Source organism: Leptopilina heterotoma, unplaced genomic scaffold (genome assembly GCF_015476425.1).
Source record: "Leptopilina heterotoma isolate Lh14 unplaced genomic scaffold, ASM1547642v1 Lhet_100, whole genome shotgun sequence".
Lineage (NCBI taxonomy): Eukaryota > Metazoa > Arthropoda > Insecta > Hymenoptera > Figitidae > Leptopilina > Leptopilina heterotoma.
In genome coordinates this window covers 1,730,792-1,750,263 of record NW_025110814.1, presented here as the reverse complement: position 1 = coordinate 1,750,263, position 19,472 = coordinate 1,730,792, and the positions used below count along the sequence as shown (strand labels likewise).

Below are 19,472 nucleotides of genomic sequence, written 5' to 3'. Positions count from 1 at the left end.
GTGTCTCCTTTCCCGCGACGAGGGGGGTTATCGCGGCGATATTCTTTTTTTTCACCACTCTCTTTCTCTCTCGCGACATGTTTGCTCTTCACGCGTAATCCATATCTCACTCTTCTTTAAACTCACTCATTCAGTATATGGCTTTATTTATTTTAATTGGTATATTATTTTTAATTATTTATAAACGGGAAAAGTCCGTGTATTGTTTAGACATTGTTTTTGTTATTAACTAACTGTTAATTATTTATAATAATTTAACAATAATAATTATTACTGGTATTGGATATGCATACCTCCGATTTTAATGAAAGTTGGTATACTTACGTAATTTTGTGCCCTGAATGACTGATCGCTATATTGGACATTATTTTATTATATTATAATATTTAACAAATCTTATAAATGTTATCTATCTTTAGATTTTTCACGAAATAGGAAGCTACTATCGGCTTAAAAAATTTTTATACCCTAACTTTGAAAACTCATAATTAAGTAAAAAAAATTGTTATTGTCTTAAAACAACCTACAAGTATAGTATCAGTAGAGGCACTATTTCTACCTTACTATACAAAGCTGCACAAAAAAATTTTTTTTGCATTAATAATGTCCTATTGGCATGCTAAATTTTTTTAATAAAATATTTGAACCCTTTTGCAACATATTATATAAAAATAATTATCATTATTGCCAGTATTTCTTGAAAATTAAAAAAATATGCTCTTCCTTACTGTAATATTATTTTTCACAATTTGCACTTCATGTTGACAAATCTGTGTCTTTATTTGCAAGGGAGTATAGACCCTTTTCATAATGATGAGAACAAACCATGTACTTCAAAAATCCATAATTGAGGCAAAAATTTTTTTTGTATTTTACAGTTTTGTATAGTAACGTAGAAGTAGTGTCGTTGATGATATCAGGTTGTCTTAATATCATATGAATTTTTTACCTGAGTTATGAGCTTTTAAGTCTTTTTTTGGGCCAATAAGTAGATTTTTTATTAGATTTTTGAAAAGTTACAAACAAAAATAGTTTAGATAACGGGATAATGAATATCTATAGCAGTTTAAAACATAAATTTAATCATTTAATATTTATTTGTTAATAAATAATATGCCACTATTTTGCCACTTTTATGAACATTTTATGCCACTTTTGACACTATTTTTTATTGTAAAACTGAGTGAGAGGCCTGTAATAATAATATTAAAATAAATATATTTTATTATTATGATAAAATATATTATATTTTATTTTGTTATTATAATTTGTTAAATATTTTTGTTAAGTACTATATGAACGAAAGGGATTTATGCCCGTTAAAAATTGAATAAATAAATATTAATAATTAAATAAATTATTTTTTTATTTTTTTTTTGTTTTGAATTATTATTTATTTAAAAAATGGGGTAAACTAATCAAAATTGCGAATTACCGAATTATAATATTTTACATATTTTTTACAAAATTTTATTTGCACTTTTTATTTTTAACTTCATAAAGAGTCCATTATTGAGAGACTATCTATTATTGAGAGACGGACGCTTTTATATTTGGAGGATTCGTTTATAATACTGTAGCAAAAATTAGTTTTGAAAGTTCCTTTTTCTTTTGACCCAGACTTAGAGAAGATTAGGGTGTTTTTTTCAAGGTCTACGTGTGTCGACTCCTACTATAGCGCGAACTAAATATGTATATATATATATATATATATATATATATATATATATATATATATTATATATATATGTTACCTGAGTTCGAAGGACTAATCCGGTTTAGTGTCAGATTTTGCTCTCCTGATAATAATAACAAAAAAAAAAATGAATCAAGTCTGTTTTAGAAAAATCATCTTGAAATTTTTTTACACACACACACGACGTTTTTTGATTTTCTCGGAAATATTTAGTTTTTTTTTATCTGGTGACAGAACGAGAGAAAAAGAAAACCAAAAATAATTTGACAAATTCCTTCCAGTCTCTATTTTTTTTATTTTTCTTAGTTTTTTTTTTGTTTTCTTAGTTTTTTTTTATTATGTTTTATTTGTTTATTTATTTAAGAAATCGGTTCCCGCAGGTATTCTTGTTAATATTATTAATAAAAGTATATATTATTATTATTAGGCATTATTTGTATTTATATTATTTTTATTTTTGTTATTTTTATTACAAATTGAAAATATTATTTTTGTAATATATTTTTACTACTGGCATTATAAATTATAATTGGTGTCTACTAACCGGGAAAACCGGGAAATAACCGGGAATTTTATTTGACCGGGAAAAACCGGGAATTAGCCGGGAATTTTATACCGAACCGGGAATTTTTTCACAAAAATTAAAAAAGTTTTATTATTTTAATTTGTTTTTAAAAAATCAATTTTTATTTCAATTTTTATAGATATTTATACTGTTCTCTAAATTTAAGTTACTTAAAAATAATTAATTTGATGATAAAAAATCAGTTACCAATTCAAATATATTATGTAAATAAATTTTAAAAAAATTATGGAGTTAATAGAAATATTGTGAAATTCGACTGAAAATATGTAATTAAATTTGTTAAAGAAATTCATTAGAAACTTTTTAACAAATAGAATTTTCAAAGTATTTTAATTTAATAATTGATTAATAATTGAATATTATAAAGAGTAAAATTCTAATGTATTCATGTTTCTTACTGCGAAGATTAATAATTAAAATTTTTATTAGTTAATTTAAAAAAATATACATACTTAAAATTGTTTAATGAAATTGAACTTTCGCAAAATTTTGTTTAAATCTAAAAAATAAAATTGTTGTAATTTTTCAATTCTATTGTTTCAAGATAATTGAATTTTTCTAAACAAATCATTGAAATTTTTTTACTTTTTTTGAAAAATAATTGAATTTTTTTAAAGAATTTTATTTAAATTTTTCGAAAATAATCAAGGGAAGTTAGTGACCATAATTATAATTTTATTTTTAAAATTTTAAGTCCCTCTTACAGTTTTAAATCAATTTTTTGCTTCTAAAAATTATACTATTCTATTATTATTTAATAATTATAATTATTGAACTTCTCTTAAATTTTTATCATTTTAAATTTCTGAATGTTCAAATAAATGATATTTATTTATTCCTTGAGCAAATTAAATGTTTATTACATATTAAGTAAATAATTAATTATTGCTGCTTATTATTTTCAAAAATTTTAATAAAATTCTTCACAAAATTAAATTATTTTCATAAATAATAGCATTCTTTGGAAGGATTCAATTATTTTTATAAATAGTAAAATTCTTTGCAGAAGTTCAATTATTATCAATGTAATTTTAATAAAATTGAAAAATCCAATTTTCAATTATAATTATAAAGAGACAAGATTATTTTTAAAAACTTGAAAAAATTCTTTGTTTAATTCAAGTATTTTCCAAGTTTTTAATTAAAATTATTGAAAAAAACATTATTTTCAGAAAATTTAATGATTTATTTATGTTTAAAATCAAATTTAAATTTACATTTGATAAGAAAAAAAAACCGGGAAAAAATTAGGATATAGCCGGGAAAAACCGGGAATTTTGTTAAACGAAAATAGTAGACACCCTGATAATAAAATAATAATAATTGATAAATATAACAAATAGATCATAATTATTCGATTTAATAATTAAATTTTAATATTTCAAATTTTCAGGGAAATTGTGAGATTTATTAATTATTCATTATTTAATTGTTGCAATTCAATGACATTATTAAGTTTATTAATTTTAGTAAAGTAAATTATTAAATTAATTAATTTTTATATATATTTTTTTTAAATATTGCACTACCTATATTTATTTTATTTTCTCTATGTATACCTCATGGGTTTTTACATTAATAAAGCCCTCATGTTTGATTAAAACTAGAATTTTCTTTAATGATTTTTATAAAGTAAATTAATAAATTATCAATTTTTCGACTGTAAGTAAATAATAATGAATTTAATAATAAGACAATAATTATTAAATATAATATTTAGTTTCGGATGAATACATAAAAAAATCATAAATTCATAATTATGAAATATAATATTAAAAATAATTATTAAACATATATAATAAAATATAAATAAATTCTAAAGTCGCGGTTTTCTTTCATATAGTCTCTGATTTTTTTTTCTTTACTTTTTATCTTAATTTTTTTCTTTTTTACTTTGCAAACGCTCGTAAACAATATTTCTCGTTATATGCCTGTAGTCAGAAGTGCAATAAATTTTTGATTCAAAACCGTCAGTGTCTCGTATACAAGAAAACCATTGATATCACATTCCGGGAAACAGAATTCTCTCAATGAATACGTTCACATTTTACACACAGATACTCACATACATTTATTGAAATCAGAATCTTCAAACTTATCTCGCATTATATATACCACAAAAAAACGAAAAAATAATTTTCTAGTTTCATTTTCGTTCAAATTTTTTTATTAATTTATTTTCCGTTATTAAAATTCTTCACTTCTTCTCCTACATTTCTTTTTTGGAGTTACAAATTATTTTATTATTTTATTACTTATTATTATTATGAAAATTATAATAAAATTGTAGTTATAAATATTGATTATAACTAAATTATTTTTTTAATTTACATTGTCTTTTTGGTTTTATTTCTAAAAGTAAATATTTATTAATAGATAAGTTGGGTCACTCGTTGCAATATGATGCACTTTAAATTGTCCAAAATAATTGAAAATTTAAAAAAAAATTGACTAATTATTATTAAAATTGAATTTTAAATTAATTATGCTAAAATTAAACTACAAATCATTTAAATTTTGAATTATGCATTAAACTAAATCGATTAAAATATTATACAAACAGAGAACCATCGATCCAGTTGGAAGAACCAAAGCCAAAAAGAAGCGAATTCAATAATAAATCCAGTGCAGTGCGTTTGTAATAATTTCGAGACGAAAATTTGCTCCCGAGTGTGTGACAAGTAATATTTTCGAAAAATAAACAAAAACAAAAAAGTAAACAAAAAAAATTGAATATAAAATAAAGAAGTAAACAGAAAAGTGAATACATTATAAAGAAGTAAACAAATAAAGAAGTGAATAAATAATAAAGAAGTAAACAAATAAAGAAAGAAGTAAAAAAAGTAAGCAATAAATAGGCAAAGAAGTAAACAAAGAGGAAAACAAAAACAAATTGATAAATAAAACAAAAAGTGTGAAACGGACCCAAAAAGAAAAAAAAAGAAGAGATGTCAGCGGAAAATCAAAATCAAAATGGCGTTGCACCGCAAACAAATGGATTGAAATCGTCACTATCATCGACATTGTCGTCGGCAAATTCAACGATACCAGCAATATCATCATCGGGACGTACAAATACAAATAATTCGTCATTTTTGTACAGCAGTAATTCAATGTTGACACGTGACAAAATGAGACAGGCGCCACCACCTACACTGCCAAAATATACGTCGAGCTTTAATGCCGGATCGAATGGAACTGCCGCCGATCGATTGACGAGAGAAAGGGATGTTGGCGGAAGTTACAGATTGGCAAGTTTGGATCGACTTGCACTACGACAGAGGGTACTCGATGGCGAAAAACCAAATGGCGATGTTAATCCGGTAAGAGATCAGGAAAATAATTCCCCAAATTAAAAAAAAATTGCAATTTTATTTTTTTTATTTGTTACTTAACTCAGTTAACGCGGTTAACGCTCTGCCCATATGATGACTTGTCCCCCCACTCTAGAGTTTTTAAATGTCATTTCTATAGTCCCCACCAGGCTCCGAATTTTTTTTGTCTATTAATTACTGGGTCACCACTCAACCTGGAAACCTGGAAAACCTGAAAATGTCAGGGAATTTTATAAACCTTGAAAAAATCTGAAAAAGTCAGGAAATTTTTATCGAAATCCTGGAAAATTGTTGTTTTCTAAAGTTATTGTGTATAAATTAATTGAATTTTAAAAGAGTTGCGTTTACAATATTTATATAAATAGATGAACTTCATAGGGTTTTAATTTCAGGGTGTGCACATGTCAGTAAAGTCAGGGAAATGCCAAGAAAAAAAAATTTTTTCAGGGAAATTAAGGAGGAATGGTATAGAAATTCAAAATGTTCAGAATCTTTAATTTTGATATTTTGGGAAATGATTTGCTATTATATAATAAAATTACCCACCAAATTTCAGAATTTTTCACTAAATAGTTTACAAGTTAAAAATTATTTAATTTAACATTACCTCTTATGGATTACATTATTATCATTATACAAGAATCAAGGATATTTAACACGTAAAAAAATATTTGCAATTATTTTCTTGTTTAAAATTAATCAGAGAAACATATTAGATCGGCGTTTTCCATTTTTTATAATAATTATTGTAATAAATGATAATAACTTTCCGCGGGGGGCGTCTTACCCACCCAGGTGGGATATATGGCCAAATGCAGACCTTTTGTATTATCGTTCTCATTAATTTATTATTTATTGTAGGTATTTGGTCCTTTCATCTAGTTAAGGTATACTACTACACTTTAGAATTTTAAAAAATTTTATTTTTTTTTATTGTATTTTTTAACTCCTTATGACTTCAAAAAACACCTCCTAAAGTATTTATAACCAATTGTAAAAAATAAAAGTAAATTTTTCAAAAAATATTCAATTAATGTAAAAAGTCATTGACAAATTAAGTAAGTCTTTAAGGGGATGGTGGGGTCTAGCTTTTTGTTACGACCAGTAGAAACATTAGTGCTAATGTATGCAACAGTGTCTGAAATAAAAAAATTGGTAGGGTTTCAGTTTGCAAAAGAATTTTAGGTAATTTATGGATGGCCTCTAACGATACATGGGTAAGAATTCCTGAAGTGGGCCCCTATTTTTCATTGGGTCGGTGGATTTTTCTCATTCTTATATGTTTCGATAGCCTATGATGGCATAATAAAAACTTGTAAATAGTTTTCCGAAATTCGAATATTTGCCAAAGTTATTCAAGGTCAAAGTTATTTGTAGCGTTTTAGTAAATAGCTAATTACTCGCGATCGGATGAACCGATTTTAATAAAAATTGGAGGAGAGTTTACCTAAAGAATTGTACTTTAGATAAATGATCAAAATTTTAATTAAAAAATATAATTTGTTTAAATAAATTAACTTTTTAATTTTTGGGGTTAAAAAAAATTTGTTCTCCATCTTTTTTTTGGATTTTTTTTAAATAATCAAATAGAGAATACTTGTAAGATTTTGTTTCAACAATAAAAAAGTGGGATTCTCTATCACTTTAGAAAATATAATATTTTTAGTTACAAAATTTTTTGAAAAGTTAAAGAAATTTGAAGCAAAACAAATGAATGAACTAAACTTGGTTGGTTAAAATTGTCGAGTTTAGTTCATTCATTTGTTTTGCTTCAAATTTCTTTAACTTTCCAAAAAAATTTGTAACTAAAAATATTATATTTTCTAAAGTGATAGAGAATCCCACTTTTTTATTGTTAAAATAAAATCTTAAAAGTATTCTCTATTTGATTATTAAAAAAAAATCCAAAAAAAAGATGGAGAACAAATTTTTTTTTAACCCCAAAAATTGAAAAGTTAATTTATTTAAACAAATTTTATTTTTTAATTAAAATTTTGATCATTTATCTAAAGTACAATTCTTCAGGTAAACTCTTCTCCAATTTTTATTAAAATCGGTTCATCCAATCGCGAGTAATTAGCTATTTACTAAAACGCTACAAATTACTTTGACCTTGAATAACTTTGGCAAATATTCGAATTTCGGAAAACTATTTACAGGTTTTTATTATACCATCATAGGCTATCGAAACATATAAGAATGAGAAAAATCCACCAACCCAATGAAAAATAGGGGCCCACTTCAGGAATTCTTACCCACGTATATAAGTTTAAACGCGTTTTTCTCACAATAACGTTTTCTCAAATTGCGGACAGTTTATCTCTAGATTAGCTGAACCGATTTTTATAATTCACAATGCGTTTGATTTGTTAAAACGTCCTGTGTGACAAACTACCACGATTTGACCAAAATAAACAAAAAAAAAATTTTTAGCAAGAAAAAACAGCTAAAACAAAAGGTCAAATTTTACACTTTTTTTTTAACTTTCGCATTTTTTTTTTTAATGGATTTTTTTACTAATTGTGGTAGATTTCGATGTGAGAAATCTTCCACTTTAAGAAGCTTTTTGAATTTTTTGTTTTGAACCACCCAATCCTGAGATAAACTGTCCGCAATGCGGCGAGGATTTTTCAATGACTTAATTTTAGCGCCCTCTATAAAATAGAGAAAAATGTACAATCGAAAAAATTTTGTAGTTTTGTAATATCGACGAATGTAACAATGTTTTATTTAAAAAAAAGTTTTACTTTAATATTTAATAAAGGAGCTGAGAAAATAATTCTTGAAAATTTGCTGTTTTTTGACCTTCTAAAGTGTAGTAGTACCTTAATGATAAATAGTAATAGTGTGTAAAAATCGAATAGTCAATTAAAAATATTAATATTTGTTGAATTTAGATGTAATTCTCGAATTGGGGGGCATCTATCCGCACTTTACCCTAATTTTTTAAAATTCAATATTTTTAATATTTTCAATTACATATTTCCGAAAATTCAAATACACACAAAAAATAATAGTTTAGAAATTATTTTCAACATTTTGGAGAAAAAAATCATGTTAAAAATTTTTAATTAAAATTCACCAAAATATTAATTAGTTTTTTTAAATTATACAAAAATTCTTTTAATAAATTCAATTATTTTCAAAAAATGACATTAAAATATTTTTAAAAACTAATTCTAAGAATTGTTTTATCAACATTTTTTGATTCCATTATCTTCAAATAAAGTGAATAAAAATTTATAAAAATTTCCTTTTTTAGACTTATTAAAAAATTATGAATATATAGGTACAATTAAAATTGTTTGAAAATTTGATTATTTTTATTTAAATATTTTTCAAAAATTAAATTAAAAGATTTTACAAAATTTAAATTGTTTAAAAATTTTTCAATTGTATATTTAAAAAAACTATTATCTTTCAAAACTTATTGAAAAATATTTTTAAAACAATTAATTGTATAGTATATTAAGCAACAAGAGGAGAAAGGCAGCCATTTCTTTACGGTGATTTTTGTGACACGAGTGGAGGTCGAGGGCGCCGTAGGCGCCCCGAGACCTCCACTCGTGTCACAAAAATCATCGTAAAGAAATTGGCTGCCTTTATTCTCGTGTTACTTACGATATTTTTTATTCCTAATGCACAAAAGCGGCGATTTCAGATAGCAGACGACAGGGAGTAAAAGTCATTCACTTGTTCGATTTGTATGAAAATGGCGGCCGATTTCTCCCTTGGGCAAGAAAAATGCATGTGAACAGCTAATTTTCTTGCCCTTGGGAGAACACGGCCGCCATTTTCATACGGTCGAAGAAATGAATGACTTTCCTCCCTGTCGGCTGCTATCAGAAAGCGCCGTTTTTGTGCATGTGGGATAAAAAGAATTTTTTTATTATGATTTTTTGAAAATATTTTACCTTATACAGGAAATGAAAAGTGTTGTTTTAACCTGAATTCGGGTGAAAATAACACGCAACTAATTTTACCCTCGTAGGGTAAAATTTGTTGCGTGTTATTTTCACCCGAATTCAGGTTAAAACAACACTTTTCATTTCGTGTGTAATAACTTAAGAAGAAAAACACGGACAGTAACAATTATTATAAAAAATTGAGTTTTTGCATTTAAATAATTGAATTCTAGAAAAACTTGCGAAAAATTATTTAAATTGATTTAGAATTGTAGAAAATAATTGAATTCAGGTAGAGTTATAATTATAATTATTAGAAATTATTAAAATTCATATATTTTACTTATTATACGAAAACCATCATATTTTCCTGTAAAAAGAATTTTGTCAGGTAAAATAATTGTTTTTTTTAATTATTTACAGTTTTGATTTTCTAACATATATTTAATTGAAGAATGTCGGAATAATCGAAATTTCGTATAAAATTGAATTGTAAACTAGAGGATTTGAAAATTCTCAAAGGACTTTTTCAAAAATTATTTTAAAGAAATTGATTTAAAGAAGGATTTTAGTTAAAAATTCTAGAATTTAATAATTGAATAATTGAAATGATGAAAATAATTTTTGAAGAAGTTACAGTAACAATATTCTTATAATGTAAAATAATGATTTTATATAATATCGATACATTTTTTTTTTGTTGCAATGGAAAGAGAGTATTAATTAACAACCATAAGGTGAAGTTTAAACTGTGGCTAATTTTTACCCTGAACGCCTGAAAATTTTAAAAATAAATTTTGACAAAACTACTAAAAATACAACTTTTTACTAATTACAGTATAAAAATACATAGGGTAAGTGTGGGTATTTCTGCGAATTTTTAGTGTAGGTTAACTTTGCGAAGCTCGTCTAAGTTTACGAAAAAATAAAATGCAGTTTTTTCAATTACAAATTAAAGTTCAATTATTATATTTTCCAAATCATTAAACTCAATCAAATTTCGTTACTTATTTGTATTTAAAAAAGTAAATTAAAAACTAATTGTCAACACATGTATTATTGTTGACTCGCGATTAATATTGTGTGACATTTATCAAGGAAACACCAATTATTGTGCGAGCATTATTGCAGAAAATCAGGTGTCGCATAGCGCGCTGGTTGTCAAAAAAGAGGTTATGTTTAGTATGCGTTGCGCAGTAAACGTATTTAAAAATCGCAATAATACTAACATGCAGTAAAAATTCTGCTACTAATATAGTTTTAAGTATTATTAATTGAAAATCAATAATATATGGGTAAATTAATATATTTTTCAAATAATAAAGTGTACTTCTTTGATTAGTAACACTGAAACGTGTATAATATAGTGAATATTGGAAATATCAATGGTTTTTAATATGTATTCATGACTGCCATATTTGATAATTTCACAGAATTCTGTCATAATATATTTCAAATTTAAATAAATAAATAAATAATTGTCGGAATGTACATTTTTATGAGCTATTCTATCAAGTAAGATTCAAAATAATTTTTGTAATTATTTTGAAAAAATTAGGCGTGTATTTCAAAATGAAAATAATAATTTTTTAAAAATCGCAATAATTGTGTCACTCGCAGGAATACCCACACTTACCCTATATTTAATTGTAAAAAAAAATTTGAAAAATGAAAAAATATTCAAAAATGGCGAAGATATGGCGTTCTTTCGAAACTACATTTTTCGGAACGGTGTACATGATTTCTCAAAAACTACTCAACCGATTCTCTTTAAATTTTGTACACAACTGCCCAATAACATTCTCTAGGGCATGACGTAGCCGTTTTTAAAGAAAACATTTTTTGAGCAAATGGGAGCACTTAAAAAAAAAAGTCTAAAATTTTGGGGACAAGATTTTTTTTTAAAATGTATAACTTTTTTTTAAAAAATCATATCAAAAAAATCCTACGTCATGCCCTAGAGAATGTTTTTGGGCAGTTGTGTACAAAATTTAAAGAGAATCGGTTGAGTAGTTTTTGAGAAATCATGTACACCGTTCCGAAAAATGTAGTTTCGAAAAAACGCCATATCTTCGCCATTTTTGAATATTTTTGCATTTTTCAAATTTTTTTATACAGTTAAATATAGGTATGTATTTTTATACTGTACTTAGTAAAAAGTTGTATTTTTAGTAGTTTTGTCAAAATTTATTTTTGAAATCTTCAGGCGTTCAGGGTGGTGTAACCCCTTAAGTTCTGTTTTACCGACCCATGAATAATGGAATTCTAGATAGGAAACTTACTATATATTTTTCGTTCTTTTCTTTTGAAGTCGATTAATAATAAAGAAAGTAAATAATAAAAGTAAAAAAAATAATAGTAATAATAATAATAATAATAATAATAATAATAATAATAATAATAAAAGTAGTAAAATAATAGTAGTAGTATTAATAAAAGTAACAAAATAATAGTGGTAATAATAATAATAATAATAATAATAATAATATAGCAAAATTATTATAACATTAGCTTTTTCTATTGGATAATTTATTCCCGAGTAAATATTATGCCAAAAAAATTTTAAATTTGTAACTTCATTTTTTTTAAATTCTTAGCAATCGATATATTTTCAGTTCCACTAAAATTCTTAGTATTTTTCATCTTCTATTTTTTTATAATTATATATTGTTACGAAGTTTTATTTTCGTTTGCAATCTTTTAGTGTCATTATTTAGCTCCGCTACTTTAATTATTACATGTCGCACTTTCAATGAAAGTCTTTCTTTTCAATTTAAGGTTTCATTTTAATTACTTTGTACTTTGAGGTTTCAAAGAAAAATATCGCGTGAAAAGGAATATTATTAGGGGAGAGTGGTCCTAAGTTGGCCGTGGGCCTAAGTTGGCCACCTTGCATTTCTCAGAGATGGTATACTGGATGAATCTATAATTTTGTGGTATGATATATTGATAAACCATGATATAATTTTGGACCTAATTATAATCTAAGATTCTTCTACCCATTGTGAGGACAATAATATTGTTTACGACCAAAAAAATTTAATTTTTCTTGTTTTTTCGAGAGCAGCTACAAGAGATAAATAATTAAAAATTTCTAAATAAGTGTGTGCGCTAGTTCCTTTATTTAATGTTGTAATAAGAGGTTCTGTTGATTTTTTAATTAAATTTTTTTAAATTTTTTTATTAGCGTAATAATTTGAAACTTGTAAAAATCTACAGTGGTCCTAAGTTGGCCACCTATTGTTTTTGTTTTTTTATTTATGTTTTGCTTCTTTTTTGTGTTTTTCATCACGAGAAAGACCTTAAAAGTGTAACGTAAGAATTAAACAAAGACAAAAAACAAAAAAAATGGTTTAAAAAACATTAGAAAAGACATAGTACAAAAACGCCTGTCTCCACAGCCATCCACCACTGTAAATAAATGAAATAAAATATTGCTTCATTTTCTAAACAAAAATAGTTAAATAATGCGTTTTTATTCTCCTAAATGTATCAAATTTTTAAAATTTCTGCGTAATTGAAAAGAATATGCATTTCTTCCTTACTCTCTAAATCTGAATATGTGAAAATTCACATATTTGTACGTTATAAGTCGTCTTCTCGATCAATAAGTGCATATACACTTATAATAAGTGAAATTTCACTCAGAATAAGTGAAAAATTCACTTATTTATAAGTGTATATGCACTTATTGATCGAGAGGACGACTTATAACGTACAATAAGTGAAATTTCACATATTCAGATTTAGAGAGTATATACAAGCGAAAAAAAGTGGTGGCCAACTTAGGACCGCTATTTCTGAAATGTTCAAAATGCAGCTTTTCACTATTTATTGTATTAAGACTACAAAAGGCATTCTATAACGTTCTAAATACCACAAAATTATAGCAAAACGATCTCTGAACACTAATATATACTTGCCGAAGTGATTAAATTTCATTTTGTTACTATTTTCGACCAATTTGCTTAGGCGGTCAACTTAGGACCACTCTCCCCTATTAATGGAAAATAAAAATACACTTTTGTTTCTTTTTCTTTTTTATTTCCTATGCTATTTATTTAATTAATTATTATTAAGTGTTTTATTTACTAAATTAATTTATTTTATTATTTCCATATTAATTATTGTCATTATTATCATCGCGATCTACTTGTTGATATTTGGGGTTATATAAATATCATTACATAAGAACTATATAAAAATACATTGAGAACCCTTGTTTTTGCCCTCAGTCCCTTCGCAGTATATATATTTATTTCGCAAAACGATAATGAGCACACGCGCTCTTTTTCACCCTTAAACAATGCATTTTAAAGGGTCGTTACGCTTTGGAAAGGCTCTAGAAAAATTTCAAGGAGAAAATTCAACAAATGGAATGTATGAGTGCGTGCGTGCCACAAATACTTCCATATCTTCATTTTATGCAGAGAAAGGGAGAAAATACAAGAGAGGGAAAAATATTATTTTTCGCGTATATTATTATTTTACTGTCAAAAGAAAACTAGGGTATGGAATGTTTTATAACGATTACTATATACCTACTTGTTCGTGGCATTCTCCTACGTGATAAAAACCAATTTCTCATGCACACATTCTTAATACCGAAATAAATCGCCATATTCCTGCGAAAGGAAACAATTAAAGCACTTTTTCTTGAAAGTTCAACTCTTGAAAAATGTCCCGGTTACGTTGTGAAATCTTTCCCCTTGAGTAATGTGACGATTGTAATTTTTTTAAATATAATAAAATAATAACAATAATAATATTAAAATAAAAAAATAATTAGTAATTAATACAATTAATACTAATAATGAGTAATAATAGTAATTATTATTAAAATTAATATTATTTTTTAGTATATTATTACAATTTAGTTCCTTATTTTGATACTACAATTACTAGAGGTGTGCAAAAAGCTCGAATAGCATGGTCGAGCTCGAGCTATAATTTGAAGGCTCATTTGGGGCTCTCCAAAGGCAAAAGAACGAACTTCCCAAAAACTACCTTTAAATTAAAAAAATTACCCTAACTACTTTTTTATATTTAAAAAATTTTTAAAACTTGACCTTTTTTATCTAATTCATTTTTCCAGCCTTACAAATTTATTAAATACTATTTTTATTTATAGTTAGAAACCCTAAATCCTAAAAATCACTCTCAAAAACATTTGTTTAAAATAAAGGACGTTATTGTTACCTCATCATTTTTCTGGGGCCATATACGCTCTTAAGTTTTATCAAATTAATTAATAATCAAACATTTTTTAACACTATAATTTTAGGCACATTTAGAACTCTCCAATGAATGAAGAAACAATTTCCTAAAAACTACCCTTTGCCTAAAAAATCTACCGCACCCCCATTTAAAAAAAAATACCTCGTTTTTGCTAGCTCAACTTTAAGTTGACACAAATGATTCTGTTACTTCAATAAATAATTACAAATCAAAAAAATTTTAACGCTATTGTTTAGAGCTAATTTAGGGCTCTTTGATGTATGAAGAACGAACTTCCGAAAAATACTCTTTGTCTAAAAAATTGCTCATCCACATTTTTTTTAATAAAACCTTGTTTTTGCTAACTTAACGTTAAGCTAGCACAAAGTTCTTTATAACTTCAATAAATAATTACATATTTATTGAACAATATTGTTCTGTAAAATCTCTAAAAGTTAGCTTTCAGTGAACTTATTGCTGTGACAACCAACATCAGTAAAAATTAATGAGTGTTAGCTGTCACAATGAACTTTTTTTATTTCTAGCTATGCCTATTATAATGAACAATATGTTAGCTGCGATGGCTAACTCTTTCTACGTATGAGTTTTATTACCTTTCATTTTTTGAAAAGTCACTGCGCTTTTTTTAAAAATGTATTGTTAAATTTTTTTATTGTATACTTATTTGTCAAAATTGTTTATTAAATCTTTCACTGAAAAAAAATTTATTTGAATCAAATAATTCAAATTATTTGAAAATTATTTAATTGATTCAAATACTTTTTAGTTGGATAAAAAAAATATGTATTTGATTCAAATAACTTGAATTAATTGAATCACACTTATTTGAACCAAATAAATCGCATTTGATTCAATTAAATAATTAATTCAATTGAATAAATGCGAATTTGTTTAATACAAATAATGAGTTACTTGAATGATCCTAAACTTCTGAACGTTCAAATGAACGAAATTTATTTATTTCTTCTTTAATTTAAATATTTATTACAATAATTTTTTGTCGATATAAAAAAATGAATTATAAACTTTTAAAGTGTAAAATTTAAGTTTTTAATTTTTATTGCGAACAGTAATTTATAAAAATATTTCTAATAAAAAGTGTTTCGTTCATTTGAACGTTCAAAACTTGTGGATCATTTACTTGAAACTAATCATTTATTTATTTCACTCAAATACTTGATATATTTGATGCAAATAAAAATTATTTGACACAATAAGTTCATTTTATTGATTCTAATAAACTGAATTATTTAATGCGAATAATTTGTTATTCAAAGCTAATACACTATTTTATCAAGACAAATAAGAAAATAATTCAATCAATTAAATAATTGTTTGAAACGAAAATAATGAATTATACTTTAAACTATTCATTTGAAGGTGCCATGTGCCATGTCAAAAGGTAAAAAAGAAATCAGTTCTTCTTACATGAAAAATGTAAACATTTAATAAAAAATTGTTCTTTAGAAAATGTAAAAAAATATTAAGTCCGGTAGTTAGTTATGCAGCGCGACACACGCATAAAGATGTTGAATGTCTTATTTAAATTGTCAATCGTTGCAAATAACTGGGATACATTTTTTAACGTAGAATTGTATAAACATTCGTTTAAAAAAAACTAACACTTTATCTTTATTTTTCTGAATGATATTCATTCGTTAATTAATTTTTTATAAATATTTATTTAGAAAACGTCAGTTCATCCAAAATACTTCACATAGGGCTCGTTGGATGTGGATTTTATAATATATTGTTGTAAAATATTTTAATTTTTATTAATTTTTACTAATTAATTAATAATTTGAAAACAAAAAAACGTCATTTTTTCTGTTTCGCATATTGAAAGTACAAATCTTAATCTCCTTTGGTACAAAAAAAAGAAAAAAAGAGTTCTTTCTGGAAAAAAAATGAAAAAAATTTTTAATTTTCAAAATAAAGATTACATTTTGAATTTTTTGAGAAAATGTTTCCACCTTTTGAAAAAGCTCTACAGTTTTTTATAAAATTTCATACTACTTGTTGGTTGAAGTACTAATTTATAATACTAAATACTGAAAAATATTAGCCTGATCCAACAACTTTTAATTTTGACATTGGTACTTGAGAAAATTTGCATCAAACTTGCAAATTTATATATATTTTTTTAGGTTTTGGGTATTAGAATTAAAAAAAAGAATTTATTAAGGGCATTTGAACCTTGATGACGTTACAGATTGTGCAAAGCATGTGTGACGTCATCAAGGTTCAAATGCCCTTAAAGTTATAGAGTAACTTATGCCGACTTCACGTTGAGCTAGCAAAAACGAGTTTTTAAGAGTGATTTTTAGGATTTAGGGTTTCTAACTATAAATAAAAATAGCATTTAATAAATTTGTAAGGCTAGAAAAATAAATTTGATAAAAAAGGGCGCGTTTAAAAAATTCTTTAAATATAATAAAAATGGTTGGGGTAATTTTTTTAATTTAAGGGTAGTTTTTGGGAAGTTCGTTCTTTAGCCTTTGGAGAGCCCTAAATGAGCCTTAAATTATAGCATTAAATTTTTTTTGATTTGTAATTATTTATTGAAGTTATAAAGAACTTTGTGCTAGCTTAACGTTAAGTTAGCAAAAACAAGGTTTTATTTTAAAAAATGTGGATGAGCAATTTTTTAGACAAAGAGTATTTTTAAGAAGTTCGTTCTTTATCCATCGGAGAGCCCTAAATGAGCCCTAAATAATAGCGTTAGAATTTTTTTGATTTCTAATTATTTATTGAAGTTATAGAGTAATTTGTGCCAACTTAACGTTAAGCTAGCAAAATCAAAGTTTTTTTAAAAAAATGAGGGGCGACAAATTTTTATTTTTGAGCGTTGAAGAGCCCTAAATTGTGACATAGTTGATAACTCAAAATATGAAAGTAGTGGTGCCAACTTAATAGACCTCCGAAACTGTAGCGATTCACAGAGGGTTACCCATCCAAGTACTAACCGCACTCAAAGTGGCTTAACCTTCGTGATCGCAAGCAACGGGATTTCACCAACCGAGCTATACCATCGGTTTTATTATTACTATTATTGTCAATTATTATTATTTAGTTGAAAAACAGTGTAAAGAGAAGCAGATTTTAAATTTCGGGCTCTATAAGTAAACTGGCGCCTTATCTACTTTACCGACAGTTCATAGATTGGAAACTGGAGAGAATAAGTTAAGGCAGTTTTAAAGTTATCGCGAAATTTATTTGAAAATTTTGTATATTTTTTACTTTATTAACAAAAATTGTTAAAATTTATTTATTTATTTTATAATAAATTATTATTTTAAAATTATTATTATTATTTAGCTAAATTTTCATGTTAATCTTTTCTATTTTATTAAATTTTCATTTTACTATTTCCATTTTATTAAATTTTTATGTTACTCTTCTATTTTATTAAATTTTTATTTCACTTTTCTCTATTGTTACACAGGAAAAAAAAAGTCTGACTCCGTTAACACCTTAAATTCAGCCCATGTATTTTACATAAGTCTGTCCTTGTTTAATGGGGCTGACTCCGCTTACACCTTGAATTCAGTCTCGAAAACAGGCTAAAAGTAAAACTTAAACAAAAATCGGTAAAATTACATTCTACTTTACCGACCCCATGACTATTGATTCAAATTCTTTAAAACTTTTTTCTTTAACTTTTTCTTTAAAATTCTTTAAAAGATATGTTATACAAAAAGAATGAAAATAGAAAAAAACGTTAAATTACACGGAGAGACCCACATTCGTAAAAATTACTAAAAATGGTTGCAATGACCGGAAATAAGGGGACTTTTAGCATAATGTGCTACAGAATTAGATAAATTTACAAAAGAAATAGATAAATTTGCTACATTGAAATAGCAAGTTTTAATATTTTGTGTAAGAGTTGTAAATGTAGCGAAAATTGATTATAGTTTTCTCTAATTTAATTAGACAAAATCTGACAAATGAAAACATTTTCCACTAAAACCTACTATCCACTGTAGTAATTTTTGGTGAGCAAGTGTGGCTAGTGAGTGCAGTCATATGGCGCCTGCATTTCTATTGGTTGCTAACTTCGTCAATCTCCGTAAATGAGCCGATGCCATCCGATCATTGACAGTGACTATGTTTCGCGTATGTAAAATAAATTTGGATATTATCTACAATAATTAAATATAAAGTGAAACGTAGGTCGTTCGTTATCTCAGAAATTGACCATTAGAAATTAATAAATTTTGCATTTATTCCTGTCCCAAGAACTATGTCTTGGAATAAGTTGTTAAAAGTAAACTGCTTTCTCGTAAGTGCTGTAAATTTTCATCATTCAATATATAAGGAAATAAAGATGTATACTTTTAGTGAAATTCGTTGTCGTGCGTGCAGTTGTGTATTAGTGTATTAATTAACCGCGTCTATACATATAAGTGAAATAAACATGTGTGTGTCTTCAAATATTTATCCAACAAATATATAAGTGTGTGTGTGTGTGTCTGTGTATGTAAAAATCCTTCTAGTTTATCTCCATTAGTCAAGAATTGACGGGAAACCGGCGATAAAAATCCGTATTTTTTCTTTCACTCTTTCTTTCTGCATTTGCAAACGACTATAGTAATTTTACGTACACAATATTTCTGAGTTTACTACAGTTGTTTGGAACTATTGGACGAAATAGTGAATTTGTGTAGAAAATAGTAAAAAATACAAAAAGTCCCCTTATTTCCGGTGGT

The 19,472-nt window shown here is 25.6% G+C and overlaps 1 protein-coding gene across 4 annotated transcripts in view; it reads left to right on the top strand.

Moving 5' to 3' along the window:
• Positions 1 to 19,472, top strand: part of LOC122499236 (septin-7) — a 145,214-nt gene that overhangs the window by 38,664 nt on the left and 87,078 nt on the right. For 2 of the 4 annotated variants that reach the window (XM_043607451.1, XM_043607442.1), the window contains exon 1: positions 5,139 to 5,605. The exons of the other annotated variants lie outside the window; for them this stretch is intronic. In XM_043607451.1, coding sequence (XP_043463386.1) covers positions 5,231 to 5,605 — 375 coding nt within the window. In that variant the 5' untranslated portion in view covers positions 5,139 to 5,230. Of the gene's footprint in view, positions 1 to 5,138; positions 5,606 to 19,472 lie in introns of those variants that run through there. 4 annotated transcript variants of the gene reach the window in all.